The sequence below is a fragment of the Aspergillus pseudonomiae genome (assembly GCF_009193645.1).
Source record: "Aspergillus pseudonomiae strain CBS 119388 unplaced genomic scaffold BDV37scaffold_103, whole genome shotgun sequence".
Classification (NCBI taxonomy): domain Eukaryota; kingdom Fungi; phylum Ascomycota; class Eurotiomycetes; order Eurotiales; family Aspergillaceae; genus Aspergillus; species Aspergillus pseudonomiae.
This window is the reverse complement of record NW_022476095.1, coordinates 17398-34918: the sequence shown is the minus strand read 5'-3', so window position 1 is coordinate 34918 and position 17521 is coordinate 17398. Positions and strand designations below refer to the sequence as shown.

Genomic DNA, 17521 nt, shown 5'->3' with positions numbered 1-17521 from the left:
CTCGGGCAGCTGGTCTACCCATATTGTACCTGAATATAGTACGTTCTTGAGGGTTTCAACGGATTGAAGTCCTGTAACCCCTGCAGGAACGAGCATATCCACTGAGGCTTGCAGGGCAAGATATAAGTCACATTTGGTAGAATAAAAGATATCCGACCCCATGTCGACCGTGTATGCCATTTTAGGCTCCCCTTATGGTGTGATTTATAACCCCCATGGTCGGAAGACGGCCATGCATTTCTAAAGGGTAGCGTGTGGGATACTTACTACTAGATCCCTGAGGTGGAAACACCTGACATGGTAGTACTAATGCAGATTGTATACACCGTACATAAAGTCTACGTAGTCTGTTGGCGGGATCTACTACTAGCTTGAACTATACTTACACGACACTTCATAAATTCTATGACAGTAACTGATGGTATTCCCAAGTGAAAAGACCAGAAAACAAGAATATAAGAAGAAACAGAAGAAGGGAAACCAAGGAGAGACTAGTTTTGAAAAATCACTCCTACTGAAAAAACAATATAATTCATATGCAGGGAAACCGAGTAATATTAAGGTAACTTAAATCTATTATCTATTGACAGTCTATTGACCCTTGTGGTTGGTGGCTATAAATAAGTGGCACTAAGTTGCACCGCTTATCGATAAGGATCTCACGTGAAGCTCGCATGATTACCTGTCCCAAAGCATCATCCATGTGAATTTAGGATGACAAGAAACCTCGCAAGCAGCAATGCCCAGGGATGAAGCTCAAGATCTGCTCCTGGTTGACCAGAATGGAATTAATAGGCTGGAATCTCAGTCCTTACTTCCAGGGTCTCCCAGTGAGGAGCGCGACGCGGTAACCCCTTTTGATACAGCTCCCCATTCCCCGGCCTCTTTTCCCATCCTGTCCGATGAAACACAGCACCAGCGGCAATCCTCGTTCGCTCAACCAGTGGCTGACGGCCAACGGCGGACTCCTCGCACCTTGAATCGCGTTAGATTTGACCTTGAAGACGACACGGAAGACGAGCATCGATCGAATGGCTATCCTCGACACTCGGAAGACTCGTGGCTAGAGGAGGAAGACTACGCCCGCGGGGACAATACTCGGTCAGGAAGGAGTGCCACAGGGCAGACGGTCCCTCTTCTGACAGATATAGAAGCCCCGAGTGTCACTCTCGCAACGTCCGAAGACTTCTTTCCCGAGGAGCACCTTGAGAATGCTAGGCCGAGAAGTGGAATGCGAATGGCCTTTATGAATATGGCGAACAGTATCATAGGAGCTGGTATCATCGGACAGCCTTATGCACTACGGCAGGCAGGAATGCTGATGGGCATAACACTCTTGGTTGTGCTTACAGTCGCAGTGGACTGGACCATTCGATTGATAGTGATCAACTCCAAATTGAGCGGCGCGGATTCATACCAGGCTACCATGCAACACTGTTTCGGGAAAAGTGGCCTCATTGCTATATCCATTGCTCAATGGGCCTTTGCGTTCGGCGGGATGATCGCATTCTGTATTATTGTTGGCGACACCATACCGCATGTACTCAGCTCATTGTTCCCTTCACTCCGAGATATGTCGTTTCTCTGGCTTCTTACCGACAGACGAGCAGTAATAGTCCTTCTTACCCTGGGGATTTCTTACCCATTGTCTCTATATCGGGATATAGCCAAGGTATGTTATCCTCCGGGGTGGAATAACTAAACCTAACAATTATACAGCTGGCCAAAGCGTCTACTTTAGCGCTACTGAGTATGGTGATCATTCTAGTCGCTGTGCTAACGCAGGGTTTTCGTGTTCCCTCGGAATCTCGGGGGGAGGTGAAAAGTCTGTTGTTTGTTAACTCCGGCTTCTTCCAGGCTGTTGGAGTAATATCTTTCGGTAGGTCTAAAATTATGTATAATGGAACATCCGCCTTGGTGTACTAATTTTGCATAGCATTTGTCTGCCGTATGTAGTTACAAAGTCTATTGAATCCCGCTTAAAGACTGACAGTGCCAAAGACCACAACAGCCTCCTCATATATGGCTCTCTGAAGAAGCCAACTTTGGATCGCTTTGCGAGGGTGACCCATTACTCCACCGGAGTTTCACTCACGATGTGCCTGATTATGGGCATCTCGGGCTTTCTTTTCTTCGGTTCCCAAACTCAAGGAAACGTGCTCAACAACTTCCCATCTGATAATATCATGGTCAATATAGCACGATTGTAAGTATCACACTACATAAACCTAGTAAGTTTCCAAACGAGCTGACTGTGGAAGCTGCCTTGGCTTGAACATGCTCACGACTTTGCCATTGGAGGCTTTTGTCTGCCGTGAAGTCATGACAACTTATTACTTTTCGGATGAGCCATTCAATATGAATCGGCACATAATTTTCACGTCGGCGCTGGTTGTGTCAGCCATGACCATGGCTTTGATTACCTGCGACCTTGGAGCGGTATTCGAACTCATCGGGGCAACAAGTGCCGCCGCTCTTGCATACATCTTTCCTCCTCTGTGTTATATTAAGCTAAGCAATGCCTCTCGGAAGGCTAAGATTCCCGCATATTTGTGCATTGTCTTTGGGATAACTGTCATGGGGGTTAGCCTACTGCAGGCAATTGCACAAATGATCAGGAGTAAGTGTTGATAAGTCTAAACTAAACCCTTTTGGAATGAGATACTGATTCTGGAAATGTACCATCATAGATGAGGGTGGTGCAGGTACATGCAGTGCTTAGCCAGGCTACTACTAAGCTTAACCTCCCATAGGTCTTTCCTCCAAAAGATAATAGACTTTTCTGCCCATAGCCTTACTTGGGCTGGTGTAAATAGATATTTTCAGCATTCAGCATATACAGTGTACTCTTATGTTCAAGACTTGTACTAGGAGAAGCAAACAATGTGAAGGAATATACTATCCAAAACAAACAGTATGTATATGTTTGGCTTCACGGGACTTCACTCTTTCCCGTTTCACTCTGCATTTGCATCCAACCTTGGGTTGCCAGCAGCTCAAAACACTTCAGCTACTCTCTTTTTCCCCCACATCCTTCTTCTTTATCTCTTCATCCTCTCACTCTTGTTTGTATTTCTTTACATACTCGTGAGGTCCTTTGTTGTATGTCTCTTTCCTTTTCAATCGGGATAACACTGTCTACTATCGCATACATTCACTTTATTTTCTGCCTTTTGCTCTGCCTAATTTCATTCACTGAGAAGTCCACTACCCCTCATCTGCTACATTTTGCATATTTGTAGCCGCATCTGTTTACATATTGCATCACTTTCTTGCTTACATTGTCGGGACCAGATCAGTGAAAGATGGATCCTGAGAAAGCTGAGCGGCTTAGCCGGCTCCAGATGGTAAGTTTCTCTGTGAATCCTTGTGTTTGTGCGGCGATTGTTTACATATCATCCATCTTCATCTCACTTATAAATAATAGGAAGATTTGGGAACTGCCAGGAGGGAACACATCTCTACCACAGATAACAGGAAAGTTAAGAAGGCCCGTTTAGAAGATATCGAAGCCACTCGACTATCGAATCAGCCCGGGACAGAGGCTCAGCGTTTAGCTGAGCAGAATCGACAACAGCTCACCGAATGGAAAAGTAAGTGGCCGTATTGCCACACACACACCCCCTCAGGCGCCTACAACCGCTCTTGCTAATGAATATAAAAGACGTGTTCAAAAAGCTAGGTGACACCCTTGACCTAGAAAATCTCGATGATCTCCTAAATGGCCAAAGTCACCGTCTTCAACTGAGAGCTGCTTTGCACGGATCTGGCAATTATGACAGTGGTAGATCTTCAAAGACGACGGATGACTACCCTAAAATATCAGAAGCTTTACACTCGGCGTCTACTAGGGGTTTTAGAACACGAGGCCGAGGTGGCGGCATAGCTGGCACGAGAGGCCGTGGCGATGTAAGAGTAGTATCTGGCAGGTATGCTTCCATTATGTTACATATTTGATGGATAAAGCTAATACTACGAAGAACCCCGTCCGGTACTTCCGATCGTGCTCCTGCCTCTAAGCCAGGGCACCACGTACCTCAAACTTCCGGCGTCCGCAAGACTTCACTAGACCCGGCTCTAGAAATAAATAGCAGTGGTTCTTCCGGGAAAGGTCGTGAGAAACAGGCCCAGAATAAGCCATTGTATCAGTCTGGGAAGAAGAGAGGGTGTAAGCAGTTACTCGCACGAGTTATATACAACACAACTAATCATGGTCCACATGTTAGATGACGAAAGGAGTCAAATGTCTACTGTTGTCAAAACTAGACGGCCAATGTATGTCATAGGCTAATTCCATTTTCCTCTTTCTGACACCCGTCAGTAGGGACGGCTTACCACAGCTTCTTAGCCCTCCCGAGTGTTTTCTAGCAGAAGCTAGAAGATTACTCCAGGGTGCCTCAGAGGCCACACCTGCTGCTGCTGCCCAGAATGACTCTAACCTCCATAGTGCTCCTTCAGCGGTGTCATCTCGTGAAAGTCGAATGGCACAATCCAGTACCACACGAAAGGCCGCACTGCCAAACACTAAAGCTGTGGCCAGTCATGGTGAGCCGGCATCAGTGACTACCCCTACAAAAACACCCCAAGAGGATCAAATGCCACAGCTGAGCACGACCCAAGTCACTGCTAAGCCAGTCATCAGTGATGCGATTAATCAAAATGCAGAATCTACCCTCGTTAGCTCCGAAGCTACAAGCAAGGATCAGTCAGCTTCAGAAACCGATCCCAATAGAACTTCCTCGGAAGTTCTTCTTGACTTGAGCAGTACACCACCCACAAAGGTCTCACTTGCGAGCGATGATAATCTGGTAATGAGCCCTTCACTCCAAGAGCTGAAGGGCCTAGAATTTATGCAGAGCTTACCAAGCACCCCGGAAAGCATATCGTCCCATGTGTCCCAGATGCCCGAATGTGAGGATCCCTCAAAGAGTACAATTTCCGTCGAAAGAAGCCCGGCTATTACTCAGGCAGATGAAGATGGACCCTATGACAAGTTTCAGCGTGATATAGAAATGCTTTGTAAGTTAATGGCGTCAACCTCGCTCTCGAACAAGCACCGTGAAAGCTTGGTGGAATGCAAAGCGGAGCTCGAGGCAAAACTCCAGAGTTTTCAGCGCACATCTACGCTAACTACAACATCCCCAGAGCCTTCAGCTGAAAGCGCTACCAGGGGAGAGAGTGACTTGAGTGGCTCACAAAATCGAAACAGTCCTAGTCTACTAAGCCGTCTTAATGTGACGGCGGCCCCGTTCGTTCCAAGCAGACCCGATATGTCACCCACCCCCACTCGAGCGCGAGCTAGATCCGTGTCATTCGCGGTATACCCAGGCCATATATTCGGGGACCACCTGCTACCAGGTCGGCGTGAGCATCGGGCTGCAGTACACCCCAAGGAGACTCACATATTTGGTGATCACGTACTCCCTGGTAGACGTCAAGTGAGCGGTATGCCACCCTTTCCCCATCCCTGATGTATAGCATCAGATACTGAGATTGCGGCTGTTTAGAGTCAAGCAGCACTCAAATTAAGTTCAGTATCCCGAGAAAAACACCCGTGCTACCAAACTTGAAAATTCCGGGATTTGAAGGGCGTGAGGAGCCTGCTCTAGATTCACTCCACCCTCTTGGCGATACTCAACAGATACTTCTACATACAGGCCCAACAAACAAGGTTATCCGAAAATCTGGTGCACCTGAAGATCAATTGCAGCAGTCGATACATGCGCCGAAGGAGAATAAAACCCCAATGAATCTATCGGGTGCACAAGCTTTGGGTGGCCTTCAAGCTTCTATCTATGCAGTTCATGAGAAAAGCAAGCCCATCCGTTGATATGAAGGTCTCTCGGGGAATGATGAGCAATCTGAGTTGCTTGAAGTAAGTGTACTTCAGCCCACGGTCGGTTTGCCACTCTGTAAAAGCCTTTGTCTCCTTTCTAACTCGTTGACTTCATGTGCTCGATTCTCTCTTTATTCTAGTTAGTGTTTACGTGATCTTGAGTCTTTCCTTCATCCCGTGGATCCTTTCTCTCCGCTATCTAAAAGTTTTTTTCTCTTCTTTCTTTACCTACAGTGTTGTTATTCCCCTGGGAGCAATTTCATGTATAGTACTGCGGGTCTGAAAGTCGTCCTTTGCATATTCATCATGCGGGCTACTGATCGTTCGATGCATTCATTGAGGTACATGCTTATATGGGCATAGTAATACACGAAAGTCTCCCTGACTGTACATTCGCTGATTTAATCTTCTGAGCAAGCTCCATATTTTCAGTTGTCATTTGAAAAATGCTAGTTGGAGGAAAAGTAATAGATATTCAATACTTGATTACGACCGATGGAGTGACTCCAATAGCCCTTGTCCTTGTTTTGTTATCGTTTTGAAGACTCCATGGAAACTCCAGGCAGCGTCCATGCTCATAGTTCATTTATTTTCATTTTTATTTTGACAGACTACGTATAGTATAAGCTGTGTGGTTTTCGCAGGCAACCCAGCCACATACTTGTCTAAGGAGACACGCCTCGAGCTAGTGTGCGCAGAATATAACGAAAATAACATCCATCAAGAACACTCATTACATTTGAACCCAGAGTTCCATTATCCGTTTCCCAATCCTGAACGCCTATGCCTTTGAACTACCGATGAGATGGCCTATAACGATGCAATGCCTGGACGATCTCCGCGTAACCATGGATACTCTATTCATGTTGCCGTATAACTATACTGAATCCGATAAGGGTCCTATTGCTGTTGCTGCTGCTGTTGCTGTGGTACAGGCCCCTCGTTGATTTTCGGCCTCTTAGGGTCTATCGCACCACCGACGGGAGCAGGCCCGCTGTCGCCCAAGGTGGATGCATTAGTCACGTCACTCAGAGGTGGTCGTTTACCGTTTAGATTCTGTGGCCCGACGCTCCGGTTTGCAGCTGCAGCATTCGCAGCATTCCTGGGGTCGATGTTTGGTCTCGTTAACGGGCGGTAGGATGAGGTTGTCTGGCCTCGATTCATGGGACTGCCGATTCCGTCAGGGGCGCCGATTTTCCGATGCATATCTTGAGAAGGGTTGATGAAGTCACGGGTGTTATTGGGGACTGGGGATACGCCGGCAAGCATGGGTTTGGAAATCGGGACACTCTTGGTGTGGTCGACACCTGCTGTCTTGCGGATTGATGGGCTTTCTGCGTGGGGGTCGAATGCCGGGGCTGCATTAGCTTGTGGATTGTCCCGTAGGAGATCGACTGCTCGGGCTGAGAAAAATGAAGCGGATGGCATCGGTGAGCTTCCGGGTGGGAGCATGTCCTGGGATCTGGGATCGTTGGGATTAGGAACTTGTTCCCGTTTAATGGGCACCTGACCACCTGCACTGGGCAAGGCTGTGTCCTGGTTAGGTCTTGGTTGGCCCGGTTGTATCCTTTCGCTTGGAAGGTTGTGTTGCGGGTTTTGAGCGGGTAAAGTAGGGTTTGGTCTGCCATTCAGAGCAAGGGGCAGTATCTGTCTAGGGGCAGCTGCCTGGTTGAGCGGTCGTTCTGGCTTGGATGGTGTGACAATGGCGGAGTTGGGTCTTGCTCCGGCTAAGGGAATATGTTGTTGAGGGCCCCTGTACGGGGCTGGGCCAGTTTGACGGTTCATAGGCGTTGGTGGCTGCTGGAATCCCTGCGTATCTGGGCCTATTACTATTTCATCTGGGTTTCCAGTAGCGGCGACTCCAAAGTCCGCTTCGTCAAATAGGTCACCTGCGATCGTTAGCAAATCGTGTACCGAGGTAGCTTGAGTTATCGTTGCATACTTCCAAACTCTCCATCAGCATCGAAGGCGGTGTCGGCTGAGCTATTGTTGCTCTTTCCAGCATTAGTCGGGCGAGGAGGGAGATCATCATCCTCCTGTATCGGCTTCCGCGGAACTGGTTCTTTCTTGATGGGTGCAAAATCAGGGTGTCTGTGAAGGTCATCCACATCCCATCTTGCCTGGGGGAATGTTAGTCTGAGCCTAGTCCGTTCACATGCCATAAGGACACATACAGGTGCTGTCTTCACTTTCGTCACTTTCGATACGTAATCTTTATCATAAATGCAATTGCCCAGTACGTTGCCGAAATTCCTCAATGTACGTTTCAGGGCATCTGTGGTTCCTTCTTTCTTTGCTTTTTCGAAAGCCGCAGCTTTCCCTTTACAATTCTCAATGTGACCGTACCCGATGTCCTAATATCATTTAAGATGGTTAGTGTTGGGCACCTCAGAGACATATCATCCACGAAAGGACATACCTCATGGTAAGTCCCATCTTTCAGAGTCACCCTCACTACCACTGACAAACCCAAACTAATCTTCCCTGTATTTGGGCTTTCGTCAACCTGTTACGAGGGGTTTTATCAGCTGTCCGATCTCGGGTAGACGCGACAAAGATATGCTCTTATCAATAGAACATACGAAATCGATCTGAATTTGTTGTATCGAACTCGACCACCCATTGAAGCCAAAGACCTCGTTGGCAAGGTTAATGCATTTGTCTGCAGCCAAATAATGGACTCTCTGTCCCGCAGCGCCTGGCCTAGAGGAGATGTATTCGGGGCCTAATTTCTTATCCAGCCGTGCTTGCAGTGTGGCGATCTCCCGTGCTGTATACTCGTTCATGCGGCGAGGGCGTTCCTCAAAGGGGTTTGCTGATGTAGTATCGGCCGTGTTGGGCATCATGATGCATGTCGGGTTGCCTCGATGTTGGTCGCCAACACTAAGACGCGTTAGCTTAGATCGGGATTAACAGCGGCGGTAGCCTAGCACACTGGAGTGGCTCACGCGGGCATCATTAAGAGTTATATAAATGTTACACTAGTTAAGAAAGGGTATCATTGGAATACACCGATGCGTGTGGTGTACAGTGGGAGATCATGACGATAGGCCGAAGGTCAGCAGCCCGACGCGTGACGGAATCCGGCTGTCGCGATACCACGTGATTCCATATATAGTACTATTTGTTGGGAGTTAGGCCCATCCATCCAAACCGACACCATCTTGACTTTAATTGGTTAGATTGGTTTTCTCGTGGTATCAATGTTCTTCTTGCCATTACTATTCTTGATAAATATTTACTCCCGCCTGTGGCTGATACCTCCAACAAGAGCCACTCACTGGACTACGAGGCTTGCACTGGGCGTAAGGCCAAGGTCCTTTAGCGACTCGCCGTAGAATTCAGAATCGAAGACCTTTCTTGGGAAGGTCTGCAAGAAACTCTGAACGTCAATGCCATCCTCCTGCTTAAGAGCAGCAGCAACCTCGAACAGCGTGGTCGTGACAGGAAGCGTTTTCATAATGTTTCCTTTAGAGGTTTGGAATCTCAGACGAGTTTCAGTGTAGGCAGATGCGGGCTTCGAAGTGGAAGGGCCCGAGCTTGTGGCCAATGGAGTAGAAGCTGGTTCAGCTGGAGGTACGACACCCGCTCGTTCTGCGCGCTCCCGCTCAGCCTTCCGTCGCCGCTCTTCTTTATCAGCCTCAATCTTCGCCTTGACACGTCGTTTCGCTTCGATGTCTGCCAGCTTCTCCTGTTTCTTCTTCTCTGCTTCCTTCATCATTTGCTTCCTCTGGAGCTCCTCCTTCACATCTTGGGATTCTTTAGTGCTCTTTCGTCGGATTTCCTATACGCGAAGTGGTTAGTAGATACACCTCCAAATGTAATCCAGGGTGGCGCATTTACTTCATTTCTCTTCTGGTCAATCTTATCCTGCTCAGACTGCACCGATCGCTTCGCTGCCAGCCTTTGTCTGAGCTCCTCCAGCTTAGCTTTCTTTTCCTCCTCCGTGAGAGGCTTGAGTTCCTCCGTAGATTCAGAGAAATCAACATGTTGAGACTTGGAAGCGTGGAATTCCGCTTGTGCATGGCTTCGAAATTTCTTTCCACAGTCGTTGCAGACCAGGCTCCTAGCTTCCTCGCCTGGTTGAAGCTGAGGGCCCTCTTCCTCATCATCATTATTGGCATCGGCCTTTATCTCCTCTAAAGATTTGTCTTGGTTCGCTTCGAGCCATTCTAAAGCACCCTGGACTGAGAAAGAAAAGCACGTTGTTAGTGGATACTTGGAGAGCAACCAGTGGTAGTATGGCGGAACACCTACGACCACCGCTCTTGGTAACGGCCAACTCGGCTCGTTCCTTATCGAAGCCCATTTCAATGAGCTGGTCCAAATCGGAGGGAGCCATGGTAGTGTCGTGGCAAGAGTTGTAGAGAGGTGTAGAGAGGTGTAGAGAGATTCGAAGTGGGATTGAGTATGGATGGGATCGGTTGGAGAAGTGGGGCAGAACAAGGTACTACAAGGTCGTCGTTATGTAGTGTGCCGACGTATGAGCGGAAACAGACAACTCAATATGCTCAGTATTCCAAGAGAAATAGGGGAATAATGACGATTTCCGAGAGTTATCCAAATTGATGTTTGGGTGGAAGCTGTAGTAAAGAAAGGTGTTCAAGTGACGTACTTAGCGGAACACTTTGACTGGTATTAATCACCGTCGATACGGTACTGTATGTACAGACATAGTACCACAATACCATTGTTCAGCTCTATGGATATCTTCTTGACCGACTAAATCGACCGATATTCCTTTATGCTTTATAATGTTCGATATAACTAATGTTTTTCATACATCTGGGGCTCATCACCGGGTGAGGATATTGTCAGAGCAGAATCCAGCGGTAGCGTAATGGTCGAGACCGTGGACAATCTAGGAACTCTTATGAGTTTAACAGAACCCAATCTACTCCGCACAAATCTGGCAAATTAGGCATTGCTACGGCTGGTAGGGGCATGTCCTTCTCGTATTGAGGATTAACTCAAATGATTAAGCTATAGTGTCCTAGATCTGGGAGTCCACATCTAGTGGGGAAACCAACACCTTCCCAAGAGTTTATTCTCAGCATCTGTAGAATATCGAACTTGATATCGAACAGCAGCACTACGCATTCTTGTAGCGGTGAGTTTCCAGTATCATATCTTGAGGCCAGTGTCTGGCTTCGTGGAGAACATCCTGAGATCCTATCCTTTGGAGACGCAATGCCGATGAGCGGTCAGTCAGTAGACGCAGACAGGTAACAAAAACGCTAATTAATGCCCAATGGAACTCGCAAAGGTTTCCCTAGAAATTAAGTATGGTAAATTGCGCTCCGTACGCATTGACCACAATGTTAGAGAGGCGATCACCATTTATGCAAAACATCCGTCACATGTATCGAATACCAACTAGGGAGATTTGGGGCACATTTTTAGGGTCCGAGGATGTCAATGAGTGGATCCCGAGGAATAGGGCCAGACTTTCGAAATACTAGAAAAAAGGGGAACTGGATGGTTCCTCTCTTGTAATTGCGTTCATTGCCTGTAATGAATGGTGTTCAGAACCATGACGGAGAGAGAGGAATCACGTACTCCGTAATGCAAGACACTCATTGATAGTAGTTAAAAGTACTAGACCAGGCGATCTCTGAGATGAGATGAAAGGGGAAAAGAGGATAAATAATCCGTGATGACATCACCTGACTTGCACCCGCGGGTTGGCTGAGTCAGCGCGGCCGGGGGCCAATTGGCATCGTTGCGACAAGTCGAGTATTGCGCCTGAATAATACACCAGCAGCATCACCATCAGTACAACTTTCTACCTGACCAGACTAACTACATTGGTCATCTCTCAGCCTCCTAAGTCATCTGTTGTCCAGCCTTCTTGGCCTCATCGGCTGCCCTACCACGCATACATTCATTCTCCATCGCTGGGACCCATATATTAGTCCTAACTCTCCTTGTGTCTGCCTGCGCACTCGTGTCTTGTGACTTCCAAAATGTCTATCATTCTCGAGCCCCCCGAGTTAGCCTTCAAGCGTGAGTATACCTTTCGGGGTTGAAATCATTCGTCATTGACTCGAGACTAAACGGTTTGGTTGCAGGCCCCTTCAATCGTGAAGTCTGCCAGATCCTACATCTCAATAATGAAAATCAGGAGCCTGTTGTTTTCAAGGTATGCGGAAGGACATTCCCCTGAGATCTCGACCGCCCACTAAAGAGTTGCTCGGTACTAGGTTAAAACGACCGCCCCGAAACAGTACGCAGTCGCTTTCCCCCCACTTCATCTCTGCCGACAGTGATCGTGGTGTTTACTAACATGCCTCAGCTACTGTGTTCGCCCCAACTCGGGACGGATAGAACCCGGAAAGAGCGTCGATGTCCAAGGTGGGTTCAGAAATCGACCCTACGATGTCGGAAACCGCCAAAAGTCTAATTATTATAAAGTGTTGTTACAGGCCATGAAAGAGGAGCCCGCCGCGGATGCCAAATGCAAGGACAAGTTCCTCGTCCAAACTGTTGCGGTAACTCGTGACATGGAGTTTGCGAACGTCACTTCTATCGTACGTCTTTCCCGATCGATATTTACAGACCGATCTCCTAACGGTCTCATAGTTTGAAAAGGCTTCCAAGGCTGCAATCCAGGAGCGCAAGATCCGCGTGAACTGGCTATCCGCTGAGGACTCCCCAGCCGCCGAGCAGGGAGATACGAACGGTGTTGTACGTTTCACATTGTCGCCCAGCCTTTCGCATAGGCCACCGCAGGACTAATCGCTGATTTAGAATGTGCCGGATGACGAGCCCCCTGCCTATACTTCTCCCGCTGCCAACTTCCAGACCCCTGCCGTAGGAGCTGCCAGCAAAGTCGCCAACGACACGTCACCAATCCCACCGCCAGATTTCAGTGATAAGCGGAACATCACTACCCCACAGACGAATGAGTCCAAGGCCTCCTCTGCAAAGGCAGCCATTGCAAGCGCTATTCCAACCTCGGGTGAAGACCTAAGTGCACAGCTTGCCGAGGCTAAGGCGCAGATCCAGAACCTGAAAGACAGGCTGGCAGACCAGGGCTTGAGGCAAAGGAAGATCGGCGGCGAGACCGAAAAATCAGGTGCGCCGGCGTTGCAACAACAGCACGCTCAATCCATCGAGCCCGGAGTGCCGGTGCAAATGGTGGCTGGTTTGTGCCTTCTTAGTTTCTTGATTGCGTACTTTTTCTTCTGATTGCCGATCTTTCCCTCTTTATCATTTCTTTTCTTACTAATCTCAGTTTTACCCCCCCATGTTTGAACTATCTTGTTACAGATGAACTGTATTCCCTTTGAGTTGCTTCCGCGGCATCGTTCTTAGCCTCAGCACCCCTTTATATCGTTATTTCCCCAGTTGCACTCTACACCGCTGTTGCCTTATTCATACCTCTTGTCGCCCTTTTCGTTTCTATTTTCTTTTTCTCTACATTTTACCCTTTCCTTTTCTCTTTCATCTTCTTTTTTTCCCACCCCTTTTTTCTCTTCTGTTCCTCTACTCATTTCTTCGATTACCTATATTCGATCATGACGGCCAAAATGGAAGCACAGAACAGCAATAGAATCAATTATTTTAAAAAAACAACTTCCAGTTATACGAGTACTCCGATCCTGTATCATATGTTTCTAACCACCTCTTCTCGCCTTGTTCAAGCTCGAGCCTTATGAAGTGTTGTGTATCTTGATCCAGTCCATTCAGACATCATACACTCGCCCCCAGTGAATGCACTTGTGTCCTCCCTTTCATTTCTTCGTATGTATATCTACGGCCGCTGTATCTGGTATTAGATGAATCAAGTCAACACCACCAGAAGCCTAGTAACACCTATTCCCAAATAATTGCACATGGTTTATACGATATCATCTCTATTCTATAATCATCAACAGTATCCATATCCAGTAAGAACAGCAATAGTACATATACAGATCAGCTTTGAAGTTCACTCTCTTTCCACCCATCTTCATTCTCTTCCGGCCCAGCCGATTCAGCCGAGATAGTCTCTCCGCTACGTCCGGACTTCCCGCCACCACCGACAACCCGGCCCCCCTGGGCTCTCTTGACCCGGCACCACATCCCGACATTCTTATCCAGAATAAACGTCCAGATAACCCAGACCCAGGAACGATGACAAGGCAGCGGCTCGTAGAACTCGCTCGCGATGCGATGGAGCGCATGTAATCTTGTCCAGGGAATGGCAGGGAAATCGTGATGTTCATTATGCAGACCTACGTTGTAGGTCAGGATGTTAAGGGGTCCATAGTAGGAGTATGTTTCGGGGGGAGGGAGGCTATCCAAGGGATGGGGCTGTTTCTTTTCGGTGGGTTTCGTCTTCTGCTCTGTGATGGACTCTGTTCCGTGGTCGACTTGGGAGAAGAAGTAATGCTCTGCGATGAAGTGGCCTGCGCATGGATGGAGCGAGCCGGCGAGGAACGAGCTGAGAATGAGGTAGAAGAAGGGCTGTAGCGAGCCGCCGCAGAATTTGGTGAGGGCATAGTCGAAGGAGAGTTGGACGGCGAGGTTCAGAGCGTGGATGTAGGTGAAGGGCGGGCTGTAGATGAACATAGGCCGGACGGCGTAGAAGAGGATCTGGAAAGTACAGAAGAAGGCCTTGCCGAGGAGGGAGTCGAGGAGGAAGGCCTCAACCGCAGTTGGAAGATCGGTATCGAGGCCTGTGACGCCGAGGGATTTATGATGTGTTAGGTGGTAGGGCTAGTCATTACATTGTCAGTGACTGATAGCGTCTAGGCGGTTATATCCTGCAGGACATACCCGGAACGCGGCGCTGTAGGGTAACCCAATAGGGAGATTGGCAAAAATCGCCAATAGGCGATTGCCCATCGGGGACCGGAAGGCAAGGTTATGAGAAATTTCATGGATGGCGAGGAAGAGGTTCTGGTTGGCAGTTGCTCCGATCAAGTATGCGGTTGCGAGGAACCGCCAGGACAGCATCGAGGTGTCCCGGAGTAGATATGCACAGCATATCTGAAGAGATACAACGCCGAACACCACATATTTGGTGAGAGGCTCGGGACCGCAGAGCTTGGTTACCTGATATAGCGGACTCATGAGATTAGCGGTGCCTCCGATGAAGCGGTGAAAGGCGTTGAACGCACCTCTGGATGGGCCTTGATGATCGCTTGCCGTCTTGAACGGTGAGGCTCTTCCGTATATGTCCAAAAAAATTGGTCCTCGACTATAGACTCTGGCGGTGGAATTCTGACCGACTGCTGGTCATTCTTTATATCGAGACCCTTGTTCTTCGCGGCGGACACGCGGAGATGCGGAGTATCGGTGGTCGCGATGGCGGAGGCCATGGTTGGGAGGGCGGGATGGGTTAGGGAAAGGTGATGGGTTTACGCCATGGGTCGAGAGCGGGTAGAGAAGGAGAGAAAGAAGAGGAGGCAATGGCAAAGCGACGATCCGAGTCTTCTGATTAATTGCAACGACAACGTGAGTCGGAGTGGATTGTTTCCACGTGGGGCCCAGCCGGCGCCATGGATGGTTGTGACTGGCCCGATCTGCCGCCTTGCCTATTCGAGAATTATGGTTTGATATCCAGGATCCATGGGTTGATCCAAGTATACTGGAAGAGTATGTTCATGACCATTTCTATTGCTATCATTGGGGTTTTCTTGATCTCATAATAATACGATAAGCAAAGGAACATATGCAACATCCAATCAACCACCCTGGTTTAGTAATCGTCTCCACGACTGATCACTTCCTTAACGTTAGGCCGAAGGACAATAGTCTGCATGCTCAGTTAGTCTGAATTCTAAGTTCAGGTACAGTAGCGTGGGGCGGTCTTACATGTTCATATTGGGCAGTGTAAGAGCCCTTGATATCGCAAAGTGGTGGGTAGTCCTGGACAATGCCGGACGAAACCAGGTTGTTCAACTACGAATATGTTAGCGGGGGTTGCCGAAGGCCTAGTGAGCTTATCGACTTACTCCAAGTAGATATTTGTCCTGTCCAAGTCGGTCAAGATAACGACGGCAGAAAGGCAAAGTGCCGAAGTTCTTGTTGATCACATTCAACAGATTCTTGGCCGAGGAGAGACGCAAAGGCACCGGAGAGGCATTAGGATCCAAGGCATAGTGGGAGGTTTCCATCTATCAGTAAGTTAGTTCCGTCTAGACTCACAATCTTGAACCAGTAGCACACGTACGTCTTCTCTCACGTAGCCCTTTCCGGTACTACCGAAGGTCTCAATGGCGAAAACTTCACCTTCCTCCATCTTGGTCTGATCACCACCCTTCACGATTGGAACACTCTTGCCTCCATGAATGACGTGCTGGTCAATGTTGTGACCGTTGAGGTTCCTAATACACTTCACGGGATACATGGTCCCGTTGAGTTCAACTTCATAACTTTCCATGGCCTCCTGGATGGCGGCACCAATATCGCTCATGCGGACGTCAATACCCGCTTCCTATATTCAGCAGTCAGCAAAAGTCGTATAAAACTAGGAAGTTGGAGGCATAGAAGACATACGCGAATTCCAGTATTGGTAGCATCCTTAACGGCCTCAAGTAGGGGGTCATAAACTGGATCGAATGCCACAGTAAAAGCACTGTCGACAATGCGGCCGTTAATATGCGCGCCGAAGTCGACCTTCATCACATCTCCCTGCTGCAACACCATCTTGTTGCCGGCATTCGGTGTGTAGTGAGCGGCGCAATGGTTGATGCTCAGACCGCAGGGGAAACCCATACCACCCTTGAGGTTGTCACCCTCCTCAAGACCCTGGTGGCCAGTCAAAGCACGCACCGAATCCTCGATGCCCTCAGCGATCTCCGTCAAGGTCTGGCCCGGCTTGATGGTTTTCTGTGCATACTGACGGACCTGACGGTGCACCTCGGCAGCCTGACGGTACTCCTGCAGGAAATCACTGTTCATGCGGTCGAGATAACGCTTTTCTTCGTTGGTCGTGCGGAACGAATTATCATCCTTGTACTCGACGATCTCGCCCTCGGGGTACTGCTTGCCGGCGAAGAGCTGAGACAGAGGGACCCGCGGGGGCTCGCTCTGAACCTTGGCACCGCCCTTCTTCTTCTTCTTAGACTTGCGCTTCTTCTTTTTCTTGGCGGCTATACATCACCGGTTGTGGTCAGCGGGGTTCCGTATTCCTTGGCCGGGGGTATCTTGGTTGGTTTGGCGCACCTCCGTTGGCTCCGCCTTCGGCGGCAGCATTTCCTTCATCAGCGTCGTCATCCGAATCGTCCTCCGCCTCTCCGGCTTCTGCTTGACCCGCGGTCGGGGCGTCCGCTTTAGCGGCGCCGCCCTGGCCGTTCACTGGGACAGGACATATCTTATCAGTTTAAGTGCGATCAACAATGCACGAACTGGGTAAGCACCTACGGTCAAGCTTCTGCAGATCCTCGCTAGCCTGAGCAGCCATTATGAAAAGGATTTAAAGGATGAAAATCCGTTGGCGGGATGCAAAAACTTGCGTTGGGTGGGCAGAGAAATCTGACGGCGGAAAAAAAAGAGGGGAGCGGCTGCATTCGGTATTTAGTATCGCAGGGTTCCAACGCCAAGACATACTGCCTTCTACTATTATTTCACCAGGTATAGTTGGATACGCCTTCGCCACCGTATATAGGAGAATCGCTCTTGCCTTAGGTACTACTTGGTTCTCCTGTAATTTGAGTATAGCAGAGGGTACATTGGACAAGAAGCTCCCCTTGT

At 48.8% G+C, this 17521-nt stretch overlaps 7 protein-coding genes across 7 annotated transcripts; 4 read left to right on the top strand and 3 right to left on the bottom strand.

The window, feature by feature from the left end:
• Positions 1–739: 739 nt before the first annotated feature.
• BDV37DRAFT_275528 (putative amino acid transporter) lies at positions 740–2631 on the top strand (the record flags this gene model as incomplete). The annotated part of the gene is made up of 4 exons (XM_032085409.1): positions 740–1672; positions 1720–1879; positions 2002–2206; positions 2262–2631. The coding sequence occupies 4 exons, from the start codon at positions 740–742 to the stop codon at positions 2629–2631; spliced, it is 1668 nt and encodes a 555-aa protein (XP_031936440.1).
• A 259-nt stretch (positions 2632–2890) lies between these two features.
• On the top strand, positions 2891–3318 carry BDV37DRAFT_261517 (uncharacterized protein). Its single transcript, XM_032083332.1, has one exon. The coding sequence runs from the start codon at positions 2917–2919 to the stop codon at positions 3130–3132; it is 216 nt and encodes a 71-aa protein (XP_031936439.1). The 5' UTR covers positions 2891–2916; the 3' UTR covers positions 3133–3318.
• On the top strand, positions 3220–6357 carry BDV37DRAFT_11333 (uncharacterized protein). Its single transcript, XM_032078418.1, has 7 exons — positions 3220–3347; positions 3428–3593; positions 3665–3929; positions 3981–4168; positions 4227–4275; positions 4448–5445; positions 5508–6357. The coding sequence occupies exons 1-7, from the start codon at positions 3306–3308 to the stop codon at positions 5828–5830; spliced, it is 2031 nt and encodes a 676-aa protein (XP_031936438.1). The 5' UTR covers positions 3220–3305; the 3' UTR covers positions 5831–6357.
• Positions 6358–6373: 16 nt separating this feature from the next.
• Positions 6374–8990, bottom strand: BDV37DRAFT_261507 (RAD52 DNA repair protein RADC). The gene is made up of 6 exons (XM_032083331.1): positions 8785–8990; positions 8419–8719; positions 8256–8342; positions 8011–8190; positions 7779–7956; positions 6374–7725 (listed from the first exon to the last, which is right to left on the bottom strand). The coding sequence occupies exons 1-6, from the start codon at positions 8793–8795 to the stop codon at positions 6737–6739; spliced, it is 1746 nt and encodes a 581-aa protein (XP_031936437.1). The 5' UTR covers positions 8796–8990; the 3' UTR covers positions 6374–6736.
• Positions 8991–9020: 30 nt separating this feature from the next.
• BDV37DRAFT_261503 (uncharacterized protein) lies at positions 9021–10462 on the bottom strand. The gene is made up of 3 exons (XM_032083330.1): positions 10094–10462; positions 9680–10023; positions 9021–9620 (listed from the first exon to the last, which is right to left on the bottom strand). The coding sequence occupies exons 1-3, from the start codon at positions 10176–10178 to the stop codon at positions 9114–9116; spliced, it is 936 nt and encodes a 311-aa protein (XP_031936436.1). The 5' UTR covers positions 10179–10462; the 3' UTR covers positions 9021–9113.
• Positions 10463–11463: 1001 nt separating this feature from the next.
• On the top strand, positions 11464–13361 carry BDV37DRAFT_11188 (putative integral ER membrane protein Scs2). The gene is made up of 7 exons (XM_032078389.1): positions 11464–11842; positions 11908–11978; positions 12040–12062; positions 12132–12190; positions 12251–12366; positions 12419–12523; positions 12587–13361. The coding sequence occupies exons 1-7, from the start codon at positions 11803–11805 to the stop codon at positions 13025–13027; spliced, it is 855 nt and encodes a 284-aa protein (XP_031936435.1). The 5' UTR covers positions 11464–11802; the 3' UTR covers positions 13028–13361.
• Positions 13362–13756: 395 nt separating this feature from the next.
• BDV37DRAFT_275523 (methionine aminopeptidase) lies at positions 13757–17231 on the bottom strand (the record flags this gene model as incomplete). The annotated part of the gene is made up of 9 exons (XM_032085408.1): positions 13757–14539; positions 14600–14878; positions 14944–15087; positions 15641–15727; positions 15781–15942; positions 15999–16262; positions 16325–16920; positions 16994–17125; positions 17192–17231. The coding sequence occupies 9 exons, from the start codon at positions 17229–17231 to the stop codon at positions 13757–13759; spliced, it is 2487 nt and encodes an 828-aa protein (XP_031936434.1).
• Positions 17232–17521: the final 290 nt, after the last annotated feature.

Excerpts from the sequence above, each read along its gene's own strand:
- BDV37DRAFT_261517 (XM_032083332.1), top strand. The coding sequence starts at position 2,917 with ATGTATATGTTTGGCTTCACGGGACTTCACTCTTTCCCGTTTCACTCT.
- BDV37DRAFT_11333 (XM_032078418.1), top strand. The coding sequence starts at position 3,306 with ATGGATCCTGAGAAAGCTGAGCGGCTTAGCCGGCTCCAGATG. Across the intron at positions 3,348-3,427 it reads GGCTTAGCCGGCTCCAGATG|GAAGATTTGGGAACTGCCAG; the intron begins GTAAGTTTCTCT and ends TATAAATAATAG. Across the intron at positions 3,594-3,664 it reads ACAGCTCACCGAATGGAAAA|ACGTGTTCAAAAAGCTAGGT; the intron begins GTAAGTGGCCGT and ends TGAATATAAAAG.
- BDV37DRAFT_261507 (XM_032083331.1), bottom strand. Across the intron at positions 8,343-8,418 it reads AACAAATTCAGATCGATTTC|GTTGACGAAAGCCCAAATAC; the intron begins GTATGTTCTATT and ends CCCTCGTAACAG. Across the intron at positions 8,191-8,255 it reads AAGATGGGACTTACCATGAG|GACATCGGGTACGGTCACAT; the intron begins GTATGTCCTTTC and ends AAATGATATTAG.
- BDV37DRAFT_261503 (XM_032083330.1), bottom strand. The coding sequence starts at position 10,178 with ATGGCTCCCTCCGATTTGGACCAGCTCATTGAAATGGGCTTCGATAAG. Across the intron at positions 10,024-10,093 it reads CGTTACCAAGAGCGGTGGTC|TCCAGGGTGCTTTAGAATGG; the intron begins GTAGGTGTTCCG and ends TTTCTTTCTCAG. Across the intron at positions 9,621-9,679 it reads TTGACCAGAAGAGAAATGAA|GAAATCCGACGAAAGAGCAC; the intron begins GTAAATGCGCCA and ends CTTCGCGTATAG.
- BDV37DRAFT_11188 (XM_032078389.1), top strand. The coding sequence starts at position 11,803 with ATGTCTATCATTCTCGAGCCCCCCGAGTTAGCCTTCAAGC. Across the intron at positions 12,191-12,250 it reads AAAGAGCGTCGATGTCCAAG|TGTTGTTACAGGCCATGAAA; the intron begins GTGGGTTCAGAA and ends ATTATTATAAAG. Across the intron at positions 12,524-12,586 it reads AGGGAGATACGAACGGTGTT|AATGTGCCGGATGACGAGCC; the intron begins GTACGTTTCACA and ends TCGCTGATTTAG.